General features: G+C 41.1%; 1 protein-coding gene across 2 annotated transcripts; it reads right to left on the bottom strand.

The window, feature by feature from the left end:
• Positions 1–767: 767 nt before the first annotated feature.
• nrf1 (nuclear respiratory factor 1) lies at positions 768–20,720 on the bottom strand. 2 transcript variants are annotated; one of them, XM_030720581.1, is made up of 12 exons: positions 20,595–20,720; positions 18,932–19,052; positions 18,640–18,784; positions 17,931–18,045; positions 17,648–17,774; positions 15,635–15,775; positions 13,222–13,380; positions 12,218–12,433; positions 12,009–12,107; positions 9,580–9,737; positions 6,957–7,078; positions 768–1,901 (listed from the first exon to the last, which is right to left on the bottom strand). In XM_030720581.1, exons 2-12 carry the CDS (start codon positions 19,007–19,009, stop codon positions 1,741–1,743), a joined length of 1,521 nt encoding a protein of 506 aa, XP_030576441.1. In that variant the 5' UTR covers positions 19,010–19,052; positions 20,595–20,720; the 3' UTR covers positions 768–1,740. The 2 variants fall into 2 exon arrangements, with proteins under 2 accessions (XP_030576441.1, XP_030576442.1); XM_030720582.1 differs by having other exon boundaries at positions 12,024–12,107.
• Between the last annotated feature and the right edge of the window lie 62 nt (positions 20,721–20,782).

The raw sequence follows: 20,782 nt of genomic DNA, 5'->3' as shown, positions 1-20,782 counted from the left end.
GCTCTGCTCCGCAACAGAAGGGCCCCGCTCGCAAATCCCAGGCTTTAAAGCAGAGGAGGTTTCGGGCAGCTTATGATGTAATCAAGGCCCATGTCTGTCACAGGAAAGGCGGGGGTGCTGTGGCGGAGAGCGTGGAGGCTATTGGGTTTTCTGGCAAGTGTATCATTATGGGTAAAAGGTGGAGGAAATGTAGCATTCCTCAGATAAAGGGAGAAGGAATGAGGTTGTCAGGTCGTCATAACAAAAGATCAAACAAAAAGCTTTTGTGGCGTGAAGTACAATGAGTCTTAATACAGATCTCAAATCTCTTGAACAAATTATTATGTACTAAATATAATGCAAATTTTCACTGACTCTTGGTGCAGCCTTTCAGTTAATCTCAGGCCTGAAACAAACTGTTGTAGCACCTCTGTCTTTAAGGCCACCTTCCCATTAAGTCAGCTTTCTTGATTGGCTGTCCCTCGCATACAAATGGATTGGAAAGCAAGTGGATGAGGCTGAGATCGCCATATTAGGAATAAAATCTCTCACTGATAACGAGTAGGCATTGTAACAGTGAAGACCACAATTAACTTTGTATGATCATTAAGTATAAAGCATACAGCAACATCATCACAAAAACAACTCAAAGATACCAGAAGGTTTCATGAAGCTCCCTTTTCACATGTTGATCCTTAATGTTAGTATGAAATCCATTAATTGTTACACTTTTGGATGAACACTGTAGCAAGAATAATAACAGAGCGAAGTCGCATAAATAGTGAACAGCAGCCATTTTATTGGACGTCATTTTTTTTTCTCAAATACACAAATTTGGTGAGTCACACCAACTGTTACACCTCCATCAGAGTTGATTCTCGGCAAGCATTTTTTTTTTTTTTCTGTGGCAAATAGTGCAGCTTCTGTCTGTGATATACAAAGTGATGGAGACCACTGAGTCCTGCCTGACACGCAAAGTTCATGTTGCAAATAACACGGTTGCTCCCCTTTATCCATGCGCTGAAAAACAATTAAAAAAAAACAAAACAGATTTGGTAGACAAAAAGACCACTTCAAGAAGTCATCTCAGCCATCCAGCAGTTGAAAGGAAAAAAAAAAGAAAAAAAAAGGAAAGATGTATCCTGAGTCTTTGCAAAAATTTTGGCATGTGCTTGGACTACAGTAGAACAGAACAGGGGGGAAAAAAAAGCACACAGCAAGACTGTCTGGGAGTGTCTGCAGCTCAGATGCTGTGTTGTACAGTTAGAGATTTTAGTGAGCTGAGGTGGGAACAACAATTGAGGCTATGGGAAAACAGAGGAGTGATTTCCGACTATGGCACTGAATTAGACATCCTAAAAACAGAACAGTCGAGCACATAGAAGACACCAAAAAAAATCCTTAACAGAGACAATAAACACACTCAGTGAAACAGTGGTGGCTTTCCTCCCGAGCTTTTTGGTTCATCATTGTTTTAAGCAAAGGTTAATTGTAAAGAAATAAATACTAAATACTCAACTTCACATAGCTAAAAAAAACAAAAACAAACAAAAACAAAACCTGAAGCTAAATGGGAAAAATACACCAACAAATGCAATCTTTTTACATAGTAAACACAATGCATTCATAACACACATACTTCCCCTGCAGATGCACATTTAAAAATATATTTGACATTGTACACAGCATGATGTCTTGGAAAACAGAACAGATCAACAAATATCCAAAGTAGCCATTGAGTGCTTTCTGCTCCTTCCAAGGTCACTGCTCCAAGGTTACGACCTCCACTGCCTGCCCGTCCAGTGTGACAGTGTTATCTATGCGTGTGGCGACGGGTGCCATTGCAACCTGGACGGGCCGGTTGCCTTGGGCAAGGCTGGTCACTACGGTCTGGTACATGCTGACTGGGATCTGGACCAAACCTAAAGAAAAGAAGACACACTGGACTTAGACACACAGCACCAGCATCACTAACACATTTTATTAGTTTAAACTGAGTAATAATTATGCCATATAGTGGGGAAAATAATTATTTGATCCCCTGTTGAATCTGCAAGTTTGTTCACTTACAAAGAAATGAACAGTCTCTAGTTTTTTTATGGTAGTTTCATTTTTAACACAGAGAGACAAAATATCACCCAAAAATCCAAAAATGTTGCCTTAGTGGTCTGTTTTAGGTCACTGTCATGCTGGAAGGCCCAGCCATGACCAGTCTTCAGTGTTCTGGCTGAGGGAAGGAGGTTCTCATCCAAGATTTTACAGTACATGGCCCTGTCCATCGGGTCCTCAATGCAGTGAAGTCGTCCTGTACTCTTAGCAGAAAAACAGCCCCAGAGCATAATGTTTCCACCTCCATGCTTGATTGTGGGGATGGTGTTCTTTGGGTCATACTCAGATCATCTATCAATGATTGATTGACTGACTGTAGGGTCGGGTCTATCTCTAGATTCTGGCTGAGTTTTGTTTTTTTGGTTGATATTCTGTCTTTGTCCATCAGAATGAAACTACCATAAAAATTAGAGACTGCTCATTTCCTTTTAAGTGAGGAAACTTAAATGTTCAGCAGGAGATCAAATAATTATTTCCCCCACTGTATAGTGCAGCAGGTAACTTAACATCACAGGGAAATCATTCACAGGTGGATAGGATTACAAGAATTGGTGCGTATACTCTTTTACAATTACTTTTTTGAATAAGCCCATTAGTCATTTTGGGCATCGAATATGTGAAATTCATTGAATCACACGGGAATAAACTGGTTCTGGATGAATGTTAAACCTAGCTGAATGCATCGTTGAACTTTTACTTGAAACAAAGAAGCTCTGAAGATGTTTTTAGATTATAAAATTGACAAATCGTGAGTAAAACATCTGAAATTCATCTAGTAGAAAATCAGATGTTTCCTAGGATGGAAATGGCAAGCTGCATACATCGAACTATAAAGGGTACAAATGACAAAATAACATACAGATAAAATGTTGGATTTTCACTCCCTATCAGTGCAGCACAGTTGGGTGAGCTGTTAGTACAATTAACCAGCAGACTGTACTATTAGACAGTATTCAAAAGGCACCACAAACATGGCCATGGGGCTCAGATAAGCCAAGGTGAAGCCTAGCAGACAGTTTGAGGCCTAGACAGGATTTATATGTCACTTAAAGAGGCAACTTCATAAAAATAGTTATCATGGTGAGATACATTATCTGTAGAGACCAAAACCATTTTGTACCCAGTTGTAAATATATGTATTTCTGCTTTGAAGTTGGGCATTTTAACATGGGAATCTACCGGGTTTGACTTGGTTTTTGAGAGAGCCCTTAGTGGTCATTTGAGGAACTGCACGTTATTTGTTTTTTGTTTTTCAGCCTCACGGGTTGTCACTTGATTTAATTTTAGCCCTTCTATTAAAAACTACTGCTTGTACAGTCTTTTTCCAGAGGAAATCCTGTTGATGGAGTTTATGTTTTTACACGGGGGTTTGGGACCGCCGTCAAGTCCAGGTAGTCGTCGGTGACAGGAGTCAGCCATGTTACAGAGAAGGCATTTCTGAACAATGACCCAATTGAATGTCCCCGGCTTACTTCCCCCCATTCCCAGCTCTGTGTGTGCGTCTCTGCCTGTAGGGATTATTGCTGCAGTCACGTGGAGCTCTGCTCCACCCTACAAGCTGTCACAGTGTCACAGGCAGGCAAGAAGGTCAGTGTAGGGGATGGCAGTGGCTCATACCCACTCCCATTACTGAGAGCTTAGATGCTGGATGTTAAAGGCGACAAGTTCACATTACACACGAATCACTTAAAATACATAACCCAGATGAAACAGGGATGGATTTAAATGTAATTGAGAACAAAGAATATTTTTGGAAAAAAGGAAAGAAAAAAAAAAAGCATGAAAATAATTCATTCAATAATAAAAATGGAATCCTGTTGCCAGGTCTCCTTTGTGGCCAATTGCTCACCCCTCTTGCCAACAATTCATGACAGTGTTAAGTTGTGCTGATGCAGGTAATTGTGCTGACCATGATAATGGAGGAGAGCTTAGGGAGAAGGGGCTTTGGCCTGGCACAGCGATACAAACCTAGGGACCAAGTGCAATCTCTAAGTTAAGTGCCACTCAAACATTGTTACTTAGAGATTAAAGGTCATGCCCAGTATAGCTGTGTTTATGTGTGTGTGTGTGCCTTTGTCAGTGAAGGGTCACTACACAAGCCAATCAAGCAGTGTGCCCGGGCATTGCACTTCAAACAGCGGTCTTCACTCCTCTGTAGCACTATAGTGATTAGTGAAGGTCAATAGCTGCGAGAACGGCCGGATTTGGCAGCTCCATTAGTTGTTTGAGTGAGCTGCTGCAGTCAAATGGCTCTTTGTGGGTTTATGTAAAAAACAAAACAAAACAAAAAAAAACACACAAAATGCTACAGATGTTAGATAACTTGAATCTACGGTGGCGTACAAATGTAGACGTATTTTTGCGTTTGCTTGGTGTTTTAACAGGAACTTTTCGTGATGATGTTATTTGGTTTTGCAAAATTGTTCAGCTAATGGAAACAACCATTTTGCAATCAACTGCCTGTTAATTTTTACACCCTTTTAACCGTTATGGTACGATAAAAAATAATGAGACACTGTTTCCCAGCTTTGACCACTGCAATCCACTTGTATATCAACCATGAACTACTTACATTGGTTCCTAAGACTATAAGTAACCTTTGGGCAACAAAAGTCTGAGTTGTACTTTAATTTAAACAAATAAGTACAATTGTTCTTATACAAATTTCTTTAACTGTGGATATAAAGGTGCCAGTTATTGTCAGTGCTTGCTATGCTATTTCTGGGGTTAGGGACACATAGCTATATGCATATATTGCCTGAAATTAGCTCTATCTAAATATATATATCTAAATATATATATATATATATATCTAAATATATATATATATATATATATATATATATATATATATATATATATATATATATATATATATATATATATATATATACACATATACACACACATACATATATATACATATATATACACACACACACACACACACTGTATAGAAACAAGCAACAGAGCTTGGGGGTGTGTGCTGACAGCTGGTCAAGTGATTAGACTATGGACTGATAATGGAGTGGATCAACGCTCTTAAGGAGGGTTCCAGAGGGACCTCTTCATGCCCCTTGACTAGTGTACATTGTATGCGTGTGTCTGTGATGTGTATATAGTACTGATTAGATGACATAATAAATAAAAGATCGACAGCTTACAAGCTGCAAGCTGTGTGCAGCCAAATCTACAAAGGGTTTCCTCAGTCAATACCCCGATCCCTTAAAATCAACGAGTGAATCAAATTGTTCAGCAATAATAAATATGTAACACGCGGCTTTTACAAAATATTACTGCTTATCACATTAGCTTCATGTTCAGCCATGATACTGACTGAACATACGCACAAAACTGTTGTCAGTGCTGTTCAACAAGGATGGAAGGCTGTTACTACAAGTTCCAGCAGACACAAAGCAATAGCAGTGTTTGCAGTGTGCATTTATGTAGGATGAACCTCTAATAACATATCATTAAAAGAAAGAACAAGATGCACACACAAATGCACACCATCTGTCACATCAGCACAGAGTAGATTACATTGTGGGGGCTCAGGGGCCTCGCAGTGGTACTACGAATGGGAAGCTTACACTTAGTAAGGCTAATTAGAAATGCCACTGGCTGGGGAACACGCACAAGCACCAATAAGTAAAATGTGATGGCACAAATTTATTGATTTTTAAAAAAAATATCTTCTGTTGCTCTGTTCTGTCTGTACACATAAGAACACATAAAGTAGAAATCTAGAAAAAATATTCCTCATTCCTTGTTCGTTCACTGAATTTCTTTTTTTTAAAGTTCACAAAAAAACCTTTTGATGTTCACCATCAAAACATATACCCACCGGTCACTTTATTAGGCACACCCGTTCCACTTCTCATTAACAGTAATATCTAATCAGCCAATCACATGGCAGCAACTCAGTGTAATTAGGTATGTAGATATGGTCAACAGGACTTGCTGAAATTCAACTTTGAACACTGCATGACTGTTGGTGTCAGACAAGCTGCTGATCTGCTGGGATTTTCCCCACACAGCCATCTCTAGGGTTTACAAAGAATGATCCAAAAGAGAGAAAGTAACCAATGAGCAGCAGTCTTCTGGCTGAAAATACCTTGTTGATGCCAGAGGTCAGAAGAGAAAGCCGAACTACTTCAAGCTGATAAGAAGGCATCAGTGACTTAAATAACCACTCACTGCAACCAAGGTATGTAGAAGAGCATCTTTGAATGCACAACACATAGGCTACAGCAGCAGAAGACCACACTGGGTGCCACTCCTCTCAGCTAAGAATCCGCATGGGCTCACCAAAATTGGACAGTAGAAGACTGGAAAAACATTGCCTGGTCTGATGAGTCCCAATTTCTGCTGCAACATTTTGGATGGTAGGGTCACAATTTAGCTTGAACAACATGAAAGCACGGATCCATTCTGCACTGTATCAACAGATCAGGCCGCTGCTGGTGGTGATATTTTATTGGTACAGTTGGGTCCCTTATTACAACTGAGCATTATTTAAACACTGAAACCTACCCGAGTGCTGTCACTGACCATATCCACCCCTTAATGACCACAGTGTACCCATCTTGTGATGGGTACACACACTTTTCTTCATGACCATTCATTGGATCTACTTGATAGATGATATAGATGGATGGATATAAGTGGTCACTAGTTCAAATAATATAGTTTATATATAAACCACACTGCACACTGTATTTACAGTTTAATCCTACATAGCAAAAAAAAAATAAATAAATAAAAATCACCTTATTATACCTTACTTTATAATTATGTAATTGCTGTAATTTGAAGTGATTTTTTTTCATGTTGCCTCAGTGTTTGCTGTGTTGCTGATTAATAGGTACCTGTGGCATCTTGAACCCCTGCCAGAGCCCCAACAGCAGCTGCCGTCTCTGCCAGGACAATCTGCCCTCCTCCTTGTAGTGTGGCCTCTGCCAATGTCGCTACAGCGTGGGCTGCTGCCTCACTGTAACACACAAACACACTATATGTAAAAACACATTTCTGTACATGAAATTTCAAATTAAAATACATACAAATAAGAAATTAGTTTTGAAGACGCAATCTCTTGGTACAAAGCCCAAAAGCCCTCTCACGCAGCATCTGCTCAGTGAGCCAAGGGTTATTAGAGAGATGTGGGGTGAAGAGGCAGGAGTACATGAGCTGTAAGAGGCTTTTCTAGTCTGGACTTAAAGAGAATCTGTCACATCACCCCAAAGGCCAGGTGCTATGGGTCTAACAAAGCAGTTATATTTACCAGATCTATCTAGCAGAATTACCACGAGCTTATTACCACACCGGCTTCGTTATGAACTAATGGTTGCAGCATTATGATAATCAGGCTTGAGGTAGAAATATAGATGGACAGAAAGGAAGAGGAGATGGGAGAGCCGAGATTCTTTGTGTGTGGATGGAATTCATCTGGCTGTTGCTCAATTACATCTGCAGAAAAAACAAACGCTTGTTTTGTTTTACTGCTTAATATATGAATGGAGACTGAATAATCTAAGCTTGGCAGTGGTTTGACCACGGATGGTATAATTTATTGCATCAGCAGGCTTTTTAATCACGCAGAAGAGAAACAGTGAGGGTTAAGATGCTCTGCACCTCTTCTGGAGCTGGAAAACAGACAAAATGTTCCAGAGACTGTAGAGTGGAGAGCACAGAGTAGCTCAGCTCAGGTAAACAGCAGGAAGGGAGGGAACAGGAGAGGAAGGGGGTCTCAGGTGGGTGCAGGTAATAAGCCCCAGTGGGACATACCCATACACATCTGAAATGATTGCCAGGACAGTTCTGCAGTAAAAAAAACTTCTAACATGTCAGTATCTTGGGAAGCGCCACTGATTTCAGAAACAGCTGTAAAAAAAAACGGCCAGCTTCTTCTAACTGCCACCAAAGACTACAACAAATTGACTCGCTTCTGTTGGGATCCTACAGGAACTTAAATGTATGAGTCTATAATAAGACTGAAAACATTTGCAGAACAGCCTAACTGAATTTGAGATGCAGTGCTGTATATTCATACTCACAATATCTTAATTACAGCTGTTTTAATTTGCTGAATTCCTCTCACTTCTATAAAAAAGTATTTATTAACTACATATCTCACTAAGCAGTTAGCACACAAAATATGTGGTTAATCGGTTTAATGGTTATGCGCCTTGCATGCTGCTGATATACAGGGTATGAGCTAATTAATTAGATGCTGAAACAGGGTGAGAAGTATCTCCAGGGACCCCCAGTTACCTGCCCTGACACAGCTGTCCTATATTCATCCAGTTGTTTATAGGTGCCTGTGTATTTAAGAATTCTTCTTATACTTGTCAGTGTTTGCTGACTTCAGGACTAGTCCCTGAACAAAAAAAAAAAAAAAAAAAAACATCGACAGTGCAATGCATTTTTTTTAAAAGGTTCTGATTTTCAGCCTGTTTCTTCTCTGTTAATGTATTTTAGCCTTTGGTTTAATAATACAGGGATGTTAGCTATTAATATAAGGAGGGTGACTTAAAATCATGAGATGAACATTATCTGAAAGTCATGACCTTAAGAAACAGGAAAGAATTCCAGCAAAGACCTGACACAGGACTGAGAGATACATCTGGTTCTTCAGCTGATCCAACTAGTCCAAATTTGAAATTTTTGGTTCAAATAGTTGAGGTACAACAGTGAGTGTTTACATCATCTGTAAAACACGGTGGAGGCTATGTCATGGTTTGGGGCTGCATTTTAGCCAGTGGTGTTGGGGATCTTGTCAAAACCGAATGAATTATGAAAACAGAAAAGTAGCATCACATTTTGATCCACTGTGCAATACCATCTGGAAAGCATCTGATTGGGAAGCACACTGCCAGTGCAGCAAAAGCATACCTGGATAAAAGAAAACACAATGGAGTACAATCAGTCATGGATTGAACTCCCCAGAGCCTGGACTGCAACATTAGTGAAGCAGAGTGAGATCATCTTAAAGGAGAACAGAAGAAAAAGGCAGCCAACATCCAAAGAAGAGCTTTGAATGTCCTTCAAGAAGCCTGGAGAACTATTCCTGAAGACTGAAGAAATCAGAAGGAAGCTGCCTAAGAGAGTTCAGACTGTGTTGAAGAATAAAGGTGGTCATATCAAATGCTGACTTTCAAGCTTGTTAGAATTTTACAATCTTTGTTTTGCCTTACATGCTGTATTTCCATATTTGTACATTTTGATATATCACCACACTTATTTCCCGTTTTTCTCATAAAATATAAGGAAGTTACGGGTGACTCAAGACCCGCAATCTAATCTTAGATTAGAATAGCATTTTAAAATGAAAACAAAACACTGAATATAAAGATTAGGGCAATTTAACCTTCCTCAAATCTGACCAACTCTTAATCCTTCATGTGTAAGGGTAGAGAGGTACTTGAAATACAAAGGTGCTGTTAAATATTTCAGAAAATCACACAACATAATATTCAGTTGTGACAGAATCACCTGTTGAGTGCCATTGTAACAGTGGCTCCGGGCTGAATCTCCTGACTGGCAGCAACAGCAGCTTCAGCTAGGGATGCCACTGCCTGCGTGGCCTCTGAAGCTTGAGTGGTTTGGATTGTCATCTCCCCGCCCTGGAGGGTGGCCCAGTTTTGTTCCACCTGGAGAAAAATAAAAATAGTTTCATACAGAAAATACAGTTGTGATCAGAAGTTTACATCTACTCATCAAGGGCATGAATGTCATGGTAATTTTGGGCTTCCAAGGTTTTCTTTGAACTGTTCTTTTCCGGGGTGGAATGACTGTACAGCATATATCTTTAATGACTTCAAAATACAAGAACTGGGAGTAGGGTTTAATATTTTTCCCGAAAATGACATGGATCAAATCCCGGGAAATGAAGAGCCATTTCCCGGGAATCCCGGGAAAAAGTTTATTTATTTTTTTATTTTAATTAGGCCTTCTGTAGCCTGTGTCGGCCTTAACCTATTGTGATATTGTAGAGGTAGCTTTCCAGCTATGTCCTGTTATGCCCAGTAGGGGGTAACGTCGGCTTGATTAACGCAATAAAACCTACATCTCGACATTCGAGTGCTCGAGCTATGCGGTGTTGTATCGTTCCTCAACACTCCCTTAACAAATATAATTCGAATATTCCTGCATTGTACATGGAATTATACCAAGATATTTTACAACTGCTGGTGCAAAACAATACGGTTCATCTCCACAGCATTGATAAAGGCTCAGCCACTTGCGCTGTCGTGGCGACATCTGTTGGGCTATATCTCCACCAGTGGAACGCTGTAATAGTCATTGAAAAGTTAACTACCGTACTACACTATAATATGGCATAACACAGGGCCTTGAGTAATGCACTACGACTTGGTCATTGCCATTCTGGCAACAGCAAATTTATAACACCGTGTCTGAGGGTTAAAGTAGGTTCGCTGTGAATCGTCTATTGAAAAACTGGCCAATCCTTATAGCCTAAAAAAATATACATTTTACTCAACTCCATTTTAAAAGCGAAATATGTTAAAGCAATCTATTTCATGATAATTTCTTCACACATTAGGCCCGTATCCTAATTCATGATTGTTAGTAAGCGGCTGCAAACGAGGAAAAGAAACACTCGAAGTTAAACAGATATTTCTTTATTGTTCAGGGCAGGCATATTTTATAGGCTATATAATGCAATATAACAATATATAATAATATAAAATTATATAATACAAAATACCTTAGGGTAAACACATTGCCTACGATTTCAACAAATTAAAGAGGAAAAAAGCACAACTGTGTAATACCTCTATTAAAACGCTTGAGATGAAGCTGAAGCCTTAAACGGAGGCTGAACATGCCTGAAATGAAGAGTAATGCTTTTCGCATTAAACGAACCCTTCTCTCAACATTTCCTTAAATTTAACTTTCTGAAGCTTTCTTTTCTTTCTGAAAGTCAAATCGACGCGCGCGACTTTTTTCCCGGTTTCCCGTCTAACGTTTCCCGGGAAACGGGAAATGGTTCTGATCGCATTTCCCGGGAATCCCGGATCTCGGGATTAAACCCTAACTGGGAGCACAAGTTTAATGAATTTAATGTCAAACAGGGCGGTAGTGGCATCATGCTCTGGGGCTGTTTTGCAGTCAGTGGTACTGGTACATTGCACAAAGTGGAAGGAATAATCCAAAAGAAGGACTACTTCCAATTCTTCAACTTCACTTCAAATCAGCAGCTGGACGGTTGAAACCTGGACGTTCCAACAGGACAATGATCCCAAACACATTAAAACTGGTTTTGGAAAGGATAAAGCAGACTAACATTAAGCTTCTGGATCGACTTTCTCAAAGCGCCAACTTCAACCTGGCTGAAAATGTGTGGACTATTCTGCCAAGAAGAGTGGTCAAATATCCAGACAGAATTACGGCAGAAGGTTGTTGATGGTTTCCAAAAGCGTCTGATCATCGTGCAACTTGCTAAGGGACATTTAAATAATTATATGCGTGGGGGTGTATTATATTTGAGACTTGAGCCTGTATGTATACGTTAGACTGTGGATTAGAGAAATAAACTCAAAACTTGTGCACCAAATCCTTCTTTTTTTAAAGTCATTAAAGATGTATGCTGCAAAATCATTCCACCCAGGAAAAAGAACAGTTCAAGGAAATCATTAGAAGCCCAAAATTACCATGACTTTCATGCCCATAATGAGTGTATGCAAACTTCTGACCACGACTGTAACTGAACATCAGCAATGGGGTAATGAAGACTGTGCAAATATGGCTGGTATCGGATTGATGGACTTGTGGCTTTAGTTTTGATTTTGTGGCGTTAAATGGACTGCATATTTAAGAGGCTATGTGTGTAGTAAGTGATAGCCTCAAAAAGAGTGCAACGTCATTTATGGGCATGTTTGAAGGCATGTGGGTGTTACCTCTCCATCAGTTACCGTTGAGTAGTTAACTTGTGCCACTGTCACACCGGGCAGCTCCGAGGCATCCGCAAGAGTGGCAACTGTGTGTCCTGTACCAACCTGAGAAAAGAAATGAATACCAAGTTTATTCAAGCTTTGTAAAAAAAAAAAAAAAAAAAAAAAAAAGCCCCAATCAGAAGCACAAAGACCATGTGGTGAATAAAACACACCTGGATAAGCGAGACTGTTCCATCTGGATTGTTGATGGTCTGTACCACAGTTTGTGAGGGCACAAGGTGAGCTATACTCTGTGCAGTGGTCAGGTGGTGCTGGGTGGTTGCTGCCGTGGTTACCTGCTGGTCCTCAAAAGCATATAACAGATCCTCACGGCCATGCTGCTTATAGCAGTTCTTCACTATGGTTCGCAACGCCTGCGTCCAAGACACCTGAGGAAGTACAGACACGAGTTAATGTGTGCAAAAATTCTTAAGCCTGATAAAGGTATGGTACGTGTTTATATATATTACATATGATAAATTTAAATTATGTAGCATGGGATTAAGTCAATGAATAGACATACATCTGTTTCCTTTGCTCTAGAGCCCAATCAGAAGACCATTATCAAGACAGATAACCCAAAATACATAACAGAACAGGTGGTAACATGCTGGTTCTGCCAAAAGTGTATAGAACTGGCCTACCAGCACCTCCAAAGCCCATTCTTCTTGTGTTATATCAAGAGAATAAATAATGAGCTTCAGAGCTGTGCGTTAACTGTAGCTTCATATTTGAAGTGGAGGTACAAGATGAACAAGCTAAACTTCTGTTGGCATTATGACAGGCTACTTGGAAAATATTTTCCCCTGAAAGAGGTCCATCAAAAAGTCTGAGAACCACTGTTCTAAGCTAACCAAATATGGGTATTTCTCAAAATGCCATCAACAATGTCTTTAAGGACTGTTATCACTGCCACCGAATTACACACTGCAGTTGACTCACGGCAAAGACAAAAGCTCCAGATCTTTAGATACCATGAAACAGAACGTATAAGTGTAACAGAATAGGATCAAAGCACTGTGTAAATCTGTTTAGGTTATTGTCACTTTTGGAACAAAAAAAATTTGTCTTTTCTACTTGAACAAGGCATATTCTGTAATCTCGACCGACATTCATTTTGTGAATCCCGACCTTTTACCTGCAAAATCTCACTATATTATGCTCGTGTTTCTCTTACTCTCTGTTTCTGCTCCTCGGTGCGCACATCACTGCGGACGTTGGCCCAGGGGATGTCCTCGGGCCACCACACTGGCTTGCAGCTCTCCTTACCCCAGCCAGGCTTCCCTCTGCCTGTAGAGTACTTCAGCATCTCTGGGATGAATGCTCGCAGCTGTGCCTAAAGGAAAACAAAAGGAGAAAGGAAAAAAAAAAAGAGATGATGTAGACAGCAAAAATTTGGAGAGCTGCAGCACACATACATGCCCTTGAGCAGTCCGCAGGAGACGCACATTAGGTACCTGCAGCAGGTGCTGAGGTGGTCAAGGGCTGAAAATGGAAACAGGTTTTCTAAAAGGAGAACAATGGGGTCAGGTTTATTAACAGACCAATCTATGGCTGTGGCTCCAGCCTGATGTGTCAGACAGACACCACGAGCACATCAGAGGTGATCCAACTGAGTTCAGCAGACAGCCTGTTCCAACAAAGGCTCCAGCACACTGAGCAGAGGTACTAACAAAGACAAGTACCTTACACTGAAGTTAGGTAAATAAGTCATTGTACTGCAGGTTGGTAAAGTTAGTTTCATCTTATCAAAGTACTGATTTTTACAGGTGACTGGCTGCTGAAAATGTTGTTGTGCATAAAAGCCAATAAACCTGGCTTTACAATGCATCTAGTTTCTAAACTGACTCGAATAATAGCTGCACCACAAAGCGAATAAAGTGAACAAATGACGTTCTTAATCTAATCTGACTTGCGTGTTATTGATCGCCTGTGTGCATACTTCATGTGCAGTAGTGAGGGGCACGCATATTCACTCCCCGTCACGTCAACACATCCAGAGCAGGCGCGCACTCGCATTCACTGACATGCTGCGGTGGGGGTTTAGTGCCAATGTCCTCGGTGTCCCGGTAATATGCAAGCATCACTGGGGGATTATATTGCACAATGAGGCACTGCAGCGTCTGCCCGCCTTGACATCACAAGCTAAATTTGGTTCCGGGAGAAATAAATCCCTCCCTCCTCCCCATTAGACCCCCTTTTTCTAACTCACAGTTACACAGCTCCCCGGTGCATCACGCAAAGAGATATGAGAAAATGGATCTCGATAGAAAATGGAGGATCAATACTTCAAGCTGGCTTTTGAACAACAAAATCTCCACGTAATGGAGCTCCACCATAGCCAACACTAGCTTGACAACTTGGATTGACCTGTGAAAAAGCCTTGCAGGAAAATTTACCCATTTACACCTGAGATGATGTAGATGTATGTGTGCAAGGCCAGATGGCCAAATTACAGTGGCTAGTGAGTTAAGTGGCATGTTGCCCTCGCACCCACCACCCCACCCCAATCCTAATCCTCCAAGCAGTGGTCCAATCAGGTTTCAGGAAGGCTGTTATGTTGCCCGGTTCCTGAACCTAACAAGGCAAGGGGGTAATTATGAGCTCAGGCTAGTCACCTGCTACAGATGCTCCATATATCTGACAGGCTGGGGCCTCTGCCTGTGTCGCTTAACCTCACTTGGGATTTCTTCAGCTGGATAAACACCTACTGTAGATATCTTCATAGAAGACATGTTTCTAATATGAAGTGGGTGGCTCTTCTATATTAGCTTCTTCGCAACTGATTCCTTGGCCAAGGTTTTTCAGCTTTTCCAACTTCCCATTTCCAACACGCAGCACACACATCTCTCTAAAAACACCCACCCCCACACCTTTCCACCTGGGTTGTCCAAAGCGAGTGAGGCAACAGGTTACTCGTGATAATCTCATTGTACTACTTCCAGAAAAACAAGCACCAACTAACACCTGGCCTCCAAGGACTCATCCGGCACTGGGATTGGCTAACGCGCTCCCAGGTTTGTGGATCGTCTCTGAGGGCCACTATCATGCTGCCTGCTGTGACGATGATCCAGAGAATGCGTCAGCAGCACTGGGACAGCAGAGTAAACAAGCCAAGCTCCCCTGGGTTGAAAAGAAGATTCAGGCCTGCCGGTGGTACTAATGCTATGGTGAAAGTCCTACAATAAGCCGGCTGCTCTGCTCTTCTACTCACTGATTATCAGAGGGAAGGTTCAGCTTTTTCTCAGTTTACAAATTATTTTAATTATGATGCTGCTTTTCAGGATGAGAATAAATGTATTACTGCTTACTAAACCTGGATTGAATCAAAGACATCAAAATTGAGCTGGTGGACGACACACCTACAAATGAGCATTTGACCTTGATACATATAGTTAGCTAAGCTCTTCCTCTTACTAGTTATAGGACACAGTTTTCATTTGCTGGTTTGTTAGCAGCTGGTGCCCTCTGCTGGGAGCACAATCTGTTTTAGTGAATTTCTAAAAAGAAAAGGGAGTGTAACACTTAACACTTGCAAAGTTTGGTCCATGAAAATGAAGGCACTTCAAGAGAATACAGAAAAGCCTTACCTGGGTCATCTTATCAACAGAGACAGGGATGCCATCAATAGTGAGCGGGGGCAGCTCTGAGGCCAGTTCTCCACCTGCAGGGGCATGTTCAGCCAGGGCGTTCTCCAGGTCCTCCAACAACATGCTCTTATACTTTCTCACCTAATATTCATGAAAGATATATCACAGTGTGCCAGTCTGAGCTTTTAAGAGTGATACAAGGTAACGCAAAAAAATCACTGATCAAAACATGCCAAACATTTGTGGGCACCAGGGTTATAATAGTTTTGGATTTTACATTATAATTTAGTTTTAGTTAGTTTTTACTTTTTTTTCTCTAATTCAGTTAGTTTTAATTAGTTTTCAGAGTGGTTTTGCTCGTTTTTATTAGTTTTTATTTTTGGTTTTATGCTTAGTTTTAGTTAGTTTCAGTATTAGTTTTAGTATTTTCATACTTAATCAGGTACGCTTTAAAGATACCCTTTAAAGAAATAAATTCAGCAACCAACTGTTCACAGACAGCAGAACTACATGCTAAATGTGTGTAATATTAAGGACACACATGAACAGAGAAACTGCTAACAATATGAACTCCAAAACTCGATAAACAATAAACTCCCAATAAAGTTCAGCCTCAGTGCAGCAGATTAACAACAGCTACATGTGGTGTTTGACAAAAACAAACTCCTTGAAGGAGTCAAAGCTCAAATCCAGCTGCATCCTGATGTTCTCTCCACCTGATGCTGCTTCTGTTTTGGAGCTACTTGGTTAGATGCTCGCTGATTAGACTTGCAGGGTCTTTGCGGCCTCTGTAGGCTACGGAAGTGTCCGACCTCATGTCCGCATTTATGCATGTATAGCTGGATTGCGTGTGTTAATTACCTTGTGGTTGTGTGCTGGGGGTTTTTTGGTCCTTGATCTTTGTGCTCAGTTTTTAGGGTGCAAACATATTTGTCCCTGTTTTTTCACTTTCTTCATTTCTTCACGTCCATTCCCATAGTTTCAGCAGCTCCCTCCAGGAATTTGCTGACATTTGAGTCCTTATATTGATGCTTTGATTATTAGTCCTGATTGTTATTATCTGACTGATAAAGTAGCCGGAAACGCACAAGGACTAAACACAACGTTGTGGCTGCGTTGACCCGACGAGTAGTCACGTTTCTCTGGAGGTGCAGGCCAGGTTGCCTTGTAGGATGAGAGCGGTTTCCGTAGCTGCCTTGTGTGCGCTTCTCAGGTCTACTTTGATGTTGGTGTTTTTTTTCCTGACTAAGAATTGTTCCGTACATCATCCACAACATCATCCACAACAAGACACTCGCTGCTATCTGTGCTATCATAGTAAAAAAAAAACACCACATGGGACTCTCTGAGGAGCAGCGCGGTGTGCGCACGCATGCACATGCGCACCCATTTGCCCGACGGCGTTCCGAGCTTAAACTCGGAGAGAGGAAAAAAATGATTTCATATCAATCCACAAGACTTTTGAAAAAATAACAATATCTATAGTTTCAGTTAGTTTTAGTTAGTTTTGTAAACTCACAATTCAGTTTTAGTTAGTTGTCGTTTCTTCCTTTTAATTTTAGTTTTTATTTATTTCAGTTAACGACAATGTTTTTTCAATTTCAGTTTTCGTTATTTCGTTCGTTTTCGTTAACTATAATAACCCTGGTGGGCACCTTGACAAAGGTAAGCAACTGCATGCCTTTTTTGTGTATGCCATTAAGAATAAATCATTACAGCCTTTTATATACTATTATTAAGTATAAAATTATTTGTATTTTTTGACACCCTGAATAAATGATTATTAGGAAGAATGGTGTGAACCAAATTCAGTAGATCTAACATGCAGGGTTTAGTGGACCTTTGAGGTGTGTACTTATGACAAGAGAAACACCGTATAAGCATGCATGACTGAGAGGACTTCACTGGAATCAATGAAGCAGAACACTGCAGTAATTAAGAGGTTTGGTGGGATGGTCAGTTTCACTGTGTTGCAGACAAATGCTTTTCACCTGCTCTATACATAACACTTACCACATTCTCCAGAGGAGCAGCACCAAACACCTTGAACACAGGGTTGGGTTTGGAGGGGGAGATGCACAACACTATGGCTTGTTGGCCCACTCTGGTGGTGTACTCATCCAGTGTGGCTCGCAGTTTCCTGTTGACACACACCATCTTTTACCTCTGTTGCTCAGATTTGAAGCCTTAAAAGTACATCAATTCTACCCTAGGAGCTGGAAGGGATATTCTGGTCACAGTAGCTGCTGAAGGAAAGATACTGGGAGACGTTTGCTCGTTGATAGATTAAGTTCACCTGAGCAGACGGGTCTGCTGTCGCTTGCGGATGGAAGGGTTGGATTCAAAGATATGAGGCCTTTTTCTTTTCTTCCCAGTTGCCACGGCAGCAGCAGCTGCCATGCCTACTGGTCCTGAGAGAAAAAAAATGGAGAGAGATTTTACTCAAGGTAAAAACAATTTATTTTTGAGTCCTCCTTTTCCCTTTCTGATTTGAGCTTATGATAACTACCTTAACTAGACAGCCCATGCAGTTGTTATTGTTCAATTGTCTTTTTTTAAATTTAGCTTAAAGTAAATTAAGCTAAATTAAGGCCAGTGAAATAGCACTTCACTGGCCTCATTTCAAACTGTGTCAACTTTAAAGGAAAAAGATGAAAAAAAAAAAAGTCAGAGGCTTGACAGGAGGCAACGCTGCCTCCACAACTAGTCTACTGGCGCCACCTGTTGTTCATCTGAGAGCATTTTGCTCAACTAATGGGGTATTGGATGTTTTACTGGGTGATAAGAATAAAAAAGAAACACAGATGATTTGTTTTGAGCAGTTAACCTTCTAATCTGCCACAAAGAGTGCAACCTCAAAAGTCTTATTTAACTGATGGCAAATATCAACAAACTTGCAGATTGCTAAGCACTTTTGCTTGTAACTTATATCAGACTCAGCTAAAACATTCGCAACACTTTGGAAATGGCAAGTTTTTCCTCGACAGGACAGAATTTAGACTCACCTGCAGCAGCCAGGTGAGCTGTGACCTCATCAGTGCCGGCCGAGTTGAGGATGTCTGTGTCATCATAAGGATCATCATCTGGTGACGATGTTGAATCTTCCTCAGCGCTCATCATGGATGTATCAGTCAAGGTGGTCACATGTACCTATACATGAATGAATGAATAACTGAATGAACTTGGGACTCAAATTTGATTCGGGTGTTTTCTGATCTGGACTGGTAATCTAACAAGATGAGTGATTAACGTGTTATTTTCTATAATTTACACCATTTATTATGCTTGTAAGTGTACCTGCTGAACCTGCTGGCTGACAGCGCTAGCCTCGATGGTGGTCATGTGCTCTGTCTGGTGAATGGTGTGCTCATCCATTATCAGCCAGCTGGTCTACACAGCTAGGTCCTCAGTACAGTTGCTGATGAAAGAAAGAGGGAAGATGCTGGTGTATATTTGTACATTTAAATTAATTCATATGCAGCAGGAACTTGGAACTGCTATGACATTTCAGACAAAACTATGACTATTCATAGCTGCCGCTGTCATTTATTTTTATGGGGAGATCTGTCATGTACAGATGCTGTGGTATGTTTGTGCTTAGTGCACTGCTGCTGCTCTGCCTCTAGAGGACGTCATACTGCATTAATAGAGAGTTTCATTATGAAAGATTATTGTCTGAAAGGAGCACAATTTTGTCTTGATTGCACCACTTTGACTCTGCCCATAGAGGGCACTCATGTTAGGCGTTACAGGTGATGAATTTGGAAGCTATGCATTCCACCCATTAACAGATATCTTAACACTCCTTAAACACACACACACACACACACACACACACACACACACACACACACACACACACACACACACACACACACACACACACACACAATTTCAAGTCCAAGTAAAGTCATTTGAAATTGTTGTAATAATGTGGGGTACTCCATATTAATTTGGTAAATTGGATATTTGAATATGTGGAGCTATACTGTAGTGTGGCTGAGAAAAACACCATTGTTACACAAACCATGTGCTTTATTTACTTAAAAAAAATAAAATCACTCAACGTACAACGATATAAAGCTTTTCCAATAAATGAAAGGAGACAGTTTGATGGGGATAACCTGCTTCATTGACAGTGTAAAGATGATCTATGGAATGAGTTTATGATCAGCTCTGTCCACACATTGTATTATATCTCTGATAGTCACATACATGGACGCTGATACTCCCCCAAAAGACCTGAAATTCCTGCCATTAACTTCAGTCCGATAGTTTTACCATCAAATATTCCATATATTTAGTGCCAGCTGCATCCATCCATCTATCCAGCTGCAGCACACGAAGTCTAGACACTGATGAGATCAGTAGTGCACGAGCAGTAACAACAATGTGACAATGTGTATGTGCAACCACTTCAGTGACTTGCAACGAGCCTAATTTTGCACAGCACCGGGTAAGGAATTGGTCGTGCCAAACAGTGGTGCACAGTTAGCCGATCTACCGGTCTGCTGTCAACCACTGAACTAAGCTAGCAATGTCCTACATTCAGCTAATTAGCTGTCTAGCTAACCATTTGGCGGTACAGAGCCGGTCGTCCAAAGGGCCACGAACTCTGCTAACTGTTTCCCATGTTTGGAAGCTAAACAAAACAATTTCAACGCGCGGTGAAAGCCGTCGTAATGCAGCAGCTAGCACGACGAAACCCGCGCAAAATCACACAAAACAGAGCGCCATAACAGGCCTGGGCCTGCATCTCATCCCAAGCTATTCTTCTCTCTCCGAGCTTCATGTCGATACGCGCCTAGAACACGATTCCCCCCAAAAAACTGATTTAAAATACAATTCCGTTCCAGTCAACATCTAAACAATCTGCATCTTTCACCCCAACGCTGCCGGGTTCGATGATGCGGCTGCGCCGGGGCTGAAATAGATGGAGATTGCGCGGTAGGGCACTAACCTCAGAGCGGCTGCGCTACTTCGGGCCTGCGCCGTACAGCGGGGATGGAGCCGAGCTTTAATGGAGGACAGAGGGGAGCCAGCGCCAAACACAACCAACAGACCGCACACAACACTGAGCTGCACTAGTGATGCTTTCAGGTGCCCCTCGCGTATTTCTTAATCCCAGAGTTGCAGTAATTCATGTTG

The sequence above is a fragment of the Archocentrus centrarchus genome, chromosome 23, assembly GCF_007364275.1.
Source record: "Archocentrus centrarchus isolate MPI-CPG fArcCen1 chromosome 23, fArcCen1, whole genome shotgun sequence".
NCBI classification, from domain to species: Eukaryota; Metazoa; Chordata; class Actinopteri; order Cichliformes; family Cichlidae; genus Archocentrus; species Archocentrus centrarchus.
The sequence above is the reverse complement of the archived record's forward strand: the minus strand, read 5'-3'. Positions and strand labels throughout refer to the sequence as shown.

Excerpts from the sequence above, each read along its gene's own strand:
- nrf1 (XM_030720581.1), bottom strand. The coding sequence starts at position 19,009 with ATGGATGAGCACACCATTCACCAGACAGAGCACATGACCACCATCGAG. Across the intron at positions 15,776-17,647 it reads CTGCTCCTCTGGAGAATGTG|GTGAGAAAGTATAAGAGCAT; the intron begins GTAAGTGTTATG and ends CATGAATATTAG. Across the intron at positions 9,738-12,008 it reads CAACGGTAACTGATGGAGAG|GTGGAACAAAACTGGGCCAC; the intron begins GTAACACCCACA and ends ATTTTTCTCCAG.